The sequence below is a fragment of the Myxocyprinus asiaticus genome, chromosome 39 (assembly GCF_019703515.2).
Source record: "Myxocyprinus asiaticus isolate MX2 ecotype Aquarium Trade chromosome 39, UBuf_Myxa_2, whole genome shotgun sequence".
Lineage (NCBI taxonomy): Eukaryota > Metazoa > Chordata > Actinopteri > Cypriniformes > Catostomidae > Myxocyprinus > Myxocyprinus asiaticus.
In genome coordinates this window covers 14,041,570-14,050,376 of record NC_059382.1, presented here as the reverse complement: position 1 = coordinate 14,050,376, position 8,807 = coordinate 14,041,570, and the positions used below count along the sequence as shown (strand labels likewise).

General features: G+C 36.2%; 1 protein-coding gene across 1 annotated transcript; it reads right to left on the bottom strand.

The window, feature by feature from the left end:
- Positions 1-1,184: 1,184 nt before the first annotated feature.
- On the bottom strand, positions 1,185-8,317 carry LOC127430158 (cytochrome P450 2M1-like). The gene is made up of 9 exons (XM_051679693.1): positions 8,034-8,317; positions 6,365-6,527; positions 5,959-6,108; positions 5,370-5,530; positions 4,635-4,811; positions 3,950-4,091; positions 3,675-3,862; positions 2,151-2,292; positions 1,185-1,823 (listed from the first exon to the last, which is right to left on the bottom strand). The coding sequence occupies exons 1-9, from the start codon at positions 8,223-8,225 to the stop codon at positions 1,639-1,641; spliced, it is 1,500 nt and encodes a 499-aa protein (XP_051535653.1). The 5' UTR covers positions 8,226-8,317; the 3' UTR covers positions 1,185-1,638.
- Positions 8,318-8,807: the final 490 nt, after the last annotated feature.

Below are 8,807 nucleotides of genomic sequence, written 5' to 3'. Positions count from 1 at the left end.
TTTACCTCTCAGCAATTTTTTTTATATCTTCTACTTTAGAATCACTTCACTGGACACATTTTTTCTTGTCTGGTTGAATGGCACAATGCAAATAGTAAATCTGCACCTTGGCAATTTTGTCACCTACATAATTATGACATCCTAGCATGAGCATCCACTGTGATTTACAAGGCATTCACCAAATACATAATGTCACATTTAAATGCTTGAGGGTCCACATGCTTTAAGGTGAATGTGGTTATACCATTACCTTCATATTAAAGACCCCATGAAAATGCTTGAATAGCAGTTTTCTTTTGACGTATTGCCTTTTGAAGCAGGATGTTTGATGTGACATATCAAAGGGCTTTTGCCAGTTTTTAAATAATTTAGTTAAGTCACAGCCATAAACACTGATTTGCTGCTTCTTATGATTTGTTGGTATTAGGAGAAGCAACATTCTAATTTAAGATAACATTTTAATAGACAAAAATTTATGAAGTGCAATGTCAATCTAAATTCTGTATTTCTTCAGTTTTCCCAGAAAAGACTGTAAATTTTAAATGCATATATCAGCTAAAGGTACATTTTTTGATAACAATTTGGAGTACATTAACAGATGCTGAGACATGGACTTAGAGCCACAAACACCAATTTCGATTTTAATGCAGGTCAATCCACTGATAGACGTCTGAAGCCACCTAGTGGATGTAGTGAGAACTGCACTGACGTGTTGTAGAATTGCTTTTTTATTTTTATTTTTTACGAATAGAATTCTTGTATCATCTTTACAGCGCTGAATTACATCACTCAGGTGCAAACGTGAATTCAAGCATGTATTTGTGACTTATAGTCATAGTATGTAAAAACATTTTTCGGTAGGATGTTATTATAGTGCTCTGTTGTAAGGTCTGTGAACAAAGAAACACAAAGCACTGTGCAGACTCTATTGGAATGGAGGTCACATATAATATTGTTTCTCCTGTTAAACAGTAGCTCCCAGCGCAACGCTCATTAATCTCTGATTTTACGTTTTGACAATTGTAATTCATCAGAAAGATGATTATTGAGCTAGGTCAGCTGCCAAAAGAAGTGGGTTAACTTCTGTATCAACTGGACTCACTGAGAACTGGGATGACATTCCCTTCCAAAACATGATAGCTAAAAATAACTGTTGTAATTGCCAGAAAACATTTGTGCAATAATGAAATTTGGGATACATTTATTTATTTCCATTAAAGCATCAAACAGGCCTTGGAATATGTTGATTTTCTCTCTCTCTCTCTCTCTCTCTCTCTCTCTCTCTCTCTCTCTCTCTCTCTCTCTCTCTCTCTCTCTTTCTCTTTAAATTTAGGTTCTGTTGTGTTCTTTATAGGCTGACTGTTTGTTCGATCAACACAGTATGGGGGGCGCATTCTCAAAGTTGCTTTGAAAACCATGTCAATTTTTGCAATTCCGTTTGGTGGCGCTAGTGGCACAAAAATTCCCTTATCTGACCCATTCATGAAGGAGGTCATGGAGCCTCTACAAACGAGCTGATGAGTTCAATCAGTTGTGTTTAATTAGGAAGACATCCAAAATGAGCAGTGTTGGGTGGCCTCCAGGAACACTGCTCAACAATAAATCATTACATGTGAACGTTGTGGACTCTTGTGCCCTCTATGCTCTGGGAATGGCATAGCACTCGTATATAAGGGGCATGCGGCCAAAGCTGCAGTTAGTTGGGGTTGTATCGAGCTCCTCTGGTGGCACCATGGATTTGAAGGTGAAATGTTGGAGGAGGGAAGTAAAAAAAAAGAAGAGTTCTATTCGGGCCAGAGCCTCGCCAAGACATGCACGCTTCCCTGTATACAGAAAAGACAGGAGTCAAGGTATTTTTGCAGAATCAATCCAAAATCATTCTTTCTACAAATAGACTATATATATATATATATATATATATATATATATATATATATATATATATATATATATATATATTTGTATCTGTAATTTTCCCTGAGTAATAAATAACGTCGCTATATAATTTTTTCCCAGTACTTAAACAGTGATGTACTCATTACCATTATACATACTGTATGTTGACCTTGCAAATTATGTTTCTATAACCATTTTGTCCTGTGTTTTTGTAGTATTGTGGTCCAATATGCACAATGAAGCTCTGAGTTTACCCATGCCGAATACAACAAATGCATCATTCTTCTTGAATCGGCCATTTGCATCCAGGAAGTTTTCTGGGTCGAAGCAATGTGGGTTCTTCCACAGATTTGGGTCAGTAAGCACAGAGGATAGCAGTGGATAAACCGTTGTTCCCTTAAAAAAGATAAAAATTTAAAAATAAAGATTTTTATCTTTAGAAATGCTCAACACTTATTTAAGATACATTACATTTTTGTGCTTAATGAAGCATTTTAGTCAACAGCAAAAGAATGGTATTAATAAGAGCGAACAATTAACCAAACTTAATTTCAGCTGTTCTCCTTTTGAGAGAAACTTTAAACTCATCACTTTGAGTAGCAACTGATGTATTAAAGATATTAAAGCAATAAACACCTAGTAAATATGTAAAGTAAAATGTACACGGAGGGGTCAAGTATCACTCTTGTATCAAAAAAATTTATTTTGTGATGGTGACAGACTAACTGTACATTATTTCAATTATTACGCAGCAACTTGCCAAATAAATTAACATTGATCTTTATGTTGATTCGAAGTTTAAATTGTTTTATTATGTGAGGAAAAAAAAAGAGACATGGAGTGAAACGAGACACATGGAACTAGCACAGGAAATCGGTTGTCTGGGACAACAGTCAATTATACAGTTTAGTAGCCATTATACAAAAATATTTGATCAAAGAATGAAACAACTGACCAATCAGAATCACAAATTCTAGAGAGTCATGTAATAAGTGACTGTAAAGGCTAGTTCGTAGTGCTTTGACAAATGGCAACAAACTACATTTATTTTGTCCAATATTCTAAATTCAAAAGCCAACTTTAGAATGTTTAAATGTTGATGATTGTTTTGGTAGTGTGAAAATTACATTTATGTTTCCCAACATTCTGAATTTAAAAGCAAGGCAGTATGAAAATGACAGTTATTTTGCTCAACATTCTAAATTTAAAAGACAAATTTTGGGGCCTGGGTAGCTCAGCGAGTATTGACGCTGACTACCACCACCCCTGGAGTCACGAGTTCGAATCCAGGGTGTGCTGAGTGACTCCAGTCAGGCTTCCTAAGCAACCAATTGGCCCGGATGCTAGGGTGGGTAGAGTCACGTTGGGTTAACCTCCTCGTGGTTGCTATAATGTGGTTCTTGCTCTTGGTGGTGCGCTTGGAGAAGTTGTGCGTGGATGCCGTGGAGAATAGCGTGAAGCCTCCACACGCACTAGGTCTCCATGGTAACGCGCTCAAGAAGCCACATGATAAGATGTGCGGATTGACGGTCTCAGATGCGGAGGCAACTGAGATTCATCCTTCGTCACCCAGATTGAGGCGAGTCACTACACTACCACGAGGGCTTAGAGCGCATTGGGAATTGGGCATTCCAAATTGGGGAGAAAAAAGGAGAAAAAAAATAAACAAATAAAAGCCAAATTGTGAATGTTTGAAATGTTGTTGTTGGTTGCCATTTGTTCGGGCAGTGTGAAGCAGCCTTAACAAAACAAAAAATATAAAATAAAGAAAAGTATACCTTAGGAATGACATAGCCATTGAATTCAGTGTCGCACATCATCATGTGTGGTACAGCGATGGGAGCGAGGTCCATGCTGCGTTGGACCTCATGGATTACAGCATCTGTGTACGGCAGGTTCTGTCTGTCTTCTATGGAGACCCAACGTTCCTGTCCTACAACCTCATCAAGTTCCTTTTGAACGCGCCCTGTGTAAAACCACAAGTAAAAAGTCACTAGATTCTACCAGCTTCTTGTCTATGGTTGGACAGAAAAGACCCTTTGTTTGCCCTCACCTTGGACACTTGGGTGCTTCATCATCAGAAGCAGAGCGTGTCTGAGGGTGGATGATGTGGTTTCTGTGCCAGCACTGAACATGTTCCATATCAGTGATATCAAGTTGTCTAAATAATATTCTGTGTCAGTCTTGTTTTTCTCCTACAAAAATTAACAACATAGATGTATGAAGGGGATTCATTACACAGTTGTTGTAGTGCCTAGTGTTAATCTGGAAACTGCAGCGAATTGTACCTGGAGACACATATAACACGTTTTACAAAAATGTTTTCACCATGACACCAGGTTGCTTTATTGGTATGCTATGGTTTCACCACTAGAGGGTATAAGAAATTATCTTGGTTGCCTATTCATCTCAACTGGTTTTCCTTTATGACCCAGATTTTACATCAAATGGCCAGGTAATACAAATGTATCATACAAAACATCTTTAAAAACAAACATGAAAATGTATTAATATTACCATGAACTGCATAGCCCTCCAAAATATGGGAAGCCTTTTCTCCTCCCCTTTAAAAGTTCAAAAGAACTTTTTATTTAGCTGTCCTAACTATGCACGATCATTTGGTTAATTAATCTAAACATACCTGTGACCCAAATTAAGAATCACTGGTGGGTCACAAGGGCTAAGTTTAGAAATTGACTTTTGATTCGATTATTTATGTACTTATTTCAAATATTTACCTCCTCCATATTTAACAAAAAGGCCTCAATAAAGTCCTGTGGGCATGAGGGATCCACATTATTCATTCGTGCATTTGCCTGACGTTTACAGTATTCTCTGGCCTCTCCGAGGTCTTTAAACAATTGATGGTGTTTACCTGGCAAGAGACTGACTAGCCTAGGAAACACATTGTAGATCTATAAAGAAAAGAAAGTGCATTTATCTAAAGAAGAAACTTAAAGATTCTCAGCAGAACAAGACTCAGAATACAATAAAAATACATAATATATACATATTACGTAATACTAAAACTATGAAATGGGACGTTAGCATGACATTTTTCTTGTGAAGTTGACATGTCCTCAACTGTAGCATGCTTTATACCATCTAAAATTATTCCAAACAGAATCTTAATAATTCATTTATAATTTTCTATTATGACCTCATATTACAGTATATGAGACTACATGGAATATTTGTACTTTCAGAAATCTATTTTTCACACCGCAGGACCATTTAAATGAACTAAAGAAGGCAAAAATATTATTAAAAATTAAAACTCTTAAAAGAAATAGTCACCAATCACAGTGCCTAAAATATAGTCTTTCCATTACACATTTATATAAATGTTAACCTAATCTTGACATTGATTTAAAAAAAAAAAAAAGCTCATGAACATATTATGTGTCAACTACATATATAGGCCTATTATGAAAAATACTATTCTAAAATAAAAAATCTTTAGGTGATGTTACCTGTCCAAGAGGGCTGTTCAGGATTAAGAAGTAGGAATTTACTGTCTTAAGGAGAAACTTAAACTGTGGATCATCAAATTCAAACCTATGGCCAAAGACAATGCTGCAGATCACATTGGCTACTGCGTTAGACAGCATGTCTGCAGGGCTGAAAGCAGATCCTTTAATAGAAAAAAAAAAAAGAAAGAAAAATAGCACCAAGGTCAAGTCCCCATGTCTGACAGTGTACTAAGATCTAGAGTTTTTGAAGAAAAAAAAAAAAAAAAGAAAAGAATCCCCATGTTGTGTAACATGAGAGTGGGTGCTGAAAAGTCACTTAACTGTGCTTCATTCCATCCTTTAGATACATCTTTACTGTATGATATACACCATGTGTCATTTAATTTCTTTTGCTTCTTGACCCTATTGTACCTATTTTTGTCATAGATCCAATAAGTTGTTTAGCTAGTTGTTCAGAAGATACGGTAGGCCTACAGCTATATGTTTGAGTTTATTATCCTATTGGAGCGTTCTGTGTTTGATGTTTTTGGATTGTAGCTGATATTCCTGAATATAAAGTACGGCATTCAATAGATATTAAATTATTCACCTTCACATTTTTTAAACATTTTTACAAGACTCTGGGCCTCCTCCCTGACTTTTTCCTCAATGCTCCTGCGTCCCATTCCAAAGTTCTTCAGTGTCAAAAGAGTGAACCTGCGCATCTCCCTCCACTGGTGGCCGCTGGTGGACAGCACACCTGTAAACAGAGGCAATGTTAACAATATTTCTTGTGTTCTATCAAACAAAACTACATATTTGTTCTCAATACTATATGACCATATTACAATGTTTTGTGCATGAATAACAGCTACAATTTATGTGAAAAATCTCCCTCTCCAGGGAGATAAAAAAATTGTTTAGCCTACAGTATTTTTAAGATTTATGCATTTCAGTTTAAAAAAACAAACAAACAAACAACAACAACAAAATAAGTCAGCATGAAGTGAACGCACCATACCCAAGAGTGGCCCTCATAATCAGGGGATAGCGGGCCCTGCCACTGAATTCTTCACCAAGACCAATCATGGTGTCCTTTAATGCTTGATATCCAGAAATAATCACCACAGGAGTGTTTGCCAACCAGAAGGTAGCAACAGAGCCATACTTCTTACTGAGCTAAGGATTGAAGAGTTATGATGGTTTGATTAGGGACATTTTGATGCCCTATGGATATATAAATCTGTGTATTCAAAATCACATGTACTCCCAAGTTTCAATTTTCAAGGGGTTACAGTAACTAGGTCTAAAGTCCAATTAAATAAATGTGTGCTTTCTCTAGTGATTTTTATGTTGGTTTAATAAAGGTAGATTTTAAGCAAAAGCTTGAACTGTGTTCTCAGGACAAAGGTATTGTGCCATAAAAGGGTAAGTTGTAAAATTGTATTGGGGTAAATTATAATAAATGTATAGAATTTATTAATATTTGCGGGCCAAAACAATGGTTTGATATTTTTGTTACATTTAAAATGTGGGCTTTTTCCATTTTTCATAATTGTTATACTGTTTAAATGCTGAAATGCCAACAGTATAATAGGCTGTTAAATTGCTGGTTTCATTGTGACAACTTAACCTATATAGTGTGACAACATGCCCTTCACCAAAGGTCAACGTGTGTTCAATGAACAGTATCTTTTTTCCAGGACTAAAATGGAAATACACAATAAGTCCTGGCTACAAAAAATAGAGGTATTTCTATACAAAAAAAAATGGCTTTCAATAATTAACCTACCCTAAGAAATGTTCACTGGAGTAACATGGGGATGGGGGTGGGGGTGGATGGGGGGTGGGGTGTAATATGTTATAATAATATCACAAATTAGCAAACCCAAAATGGAACAAATGCAGTCCAAATTGCAGTAAGAGAAATTAAAACAGATTTATTAAGGGCTGTTCTAAAAATCTCTGCTTTGTTCTCTAGTTCTCAAAGCATATTGTAAACAAAAAATACCCTCAATACCTTACAGTTTTCCCATAGGAGTGAGGGGGAAAAGGGAGTGTTAAGAGGTACAGTACATACTGTACCATATGCAACATTTCAGATAATGCACATGCAGTCTCCTAACAACAGGCAATGCAACTCCAAACAACAGGCTGACCATGTAGAACATGCATTCAATGTCTGCAGTGTTTACAATGCAGTGTTTGCAGAAAACCTGTTCAGTATGACACAATGTGGACAGTTCAAGGTTGTTTATGAGGCTACAGTAGATTAAGGCATGTTGACAAATGAAACTGATTAAGAAAATTAAAAATTAAAACAAAGTGCAACTTTGCAAAAATTATTATTATTATTATTATTAATTTATTTGTGTAGTGCATTTATGAAGGGGATGAGACAGAGGGTCTCATACCAAAGATATGCATAACTGCGAAAAGAAGCATATTAATTTATTTTATTATATATATATATATATATATATATATATATATATATATATATATATATATATATATATATATATATATATTCTGTACACATGGTACTACTTTGTAAAACTAGTTAAAACTAAGACTAGTAGTCCACCTGCACAGGTAAATATTACAAATAATTTGCACATCCTCGTAAACCCTGAAAACAATTATACAAGCACAAACAGCAACCTCTAAGTATTGAATACAAACCTCTAGGTAGTACTTGTAGGGTTCCTTTACATCAAATTGAAAGAAATTCCCCAGCAGTGGTCTAGGAGGGGGTCCTGGAGGCAGACGTCCGAAACTACTCCGCTTTCCTTGACTCTTCCACAGCAATAACAGCACTAAGACAACCATTACAACTGATAGTATATTTGTCTTTAATGCCAACAATATATCCATCTTTCAAACTTCCAAAGACTGTCGTGGTGACAATAAGGATGATGTAAGGTACATGCACTCACTTTGAAATCTGCTTTTCTGCAGGTGCTTACACTTGTGACACCTTTTATACTACATTTAAGCCAAGCCCACCAAGACAGCTAAAAAATCTATATACACTGAACAAAAATATAAACGCAACAGGTCCCATGTTTCATGAGCTGAAATAAAAGAAATTTTACATACACATTGATTAGATTAGATTAGATTAGGGCCTAATGAATTTATTTCAATTGACTTAATGAACTGTAACTCAGTAAAATCTTTGAAATAGTTGCATGTTGCGTTTATATTTTTGTTCAGTATAGTTTAACATAGCATGGAGGAGGGGAGGGCAGGGCCGGGCCGGAATGATGCAAGCCTGGACCCCAATCACCCTGATGAGGCAAGCGAGGGATAAAGGTGACTGGAGGCGACAGTTGGAGAGAGAGAGGGAACTATGGGCAGCTGCCCTGTATGTGTTTATGTTTATGTGTTTTTGTTTAAGTTGATCATTAAACTTTATTTATACTGTCAAGCTGGTTCTCGCCGCCTCCTTTCCCC

Bases quoted from the DNA above. Each gene is read 5' to 3' on its own strand.
- LOC127430158 (XM_051679693.1), bottom strand. From the start codon at position 8,225: ATGGATATATTGTTGGCATTAAAGACAAATATACTATCAGTTGTAATG. The intron at 6,528-8,033 runs GTTTGTATTCAA...TTCAATCCTTAG, and splicing joins CCTACAAGTACTACCTAGAG to CTCAGTAAGAAGTATGGCTC. The intron at 1,824-2,150 runs GTAAACTCAGAG...TTCTGTATACAG, and splicing joins ATTTGTTGTATTCGGCATGG to GGAAGCGTGCATGTCTTGGC.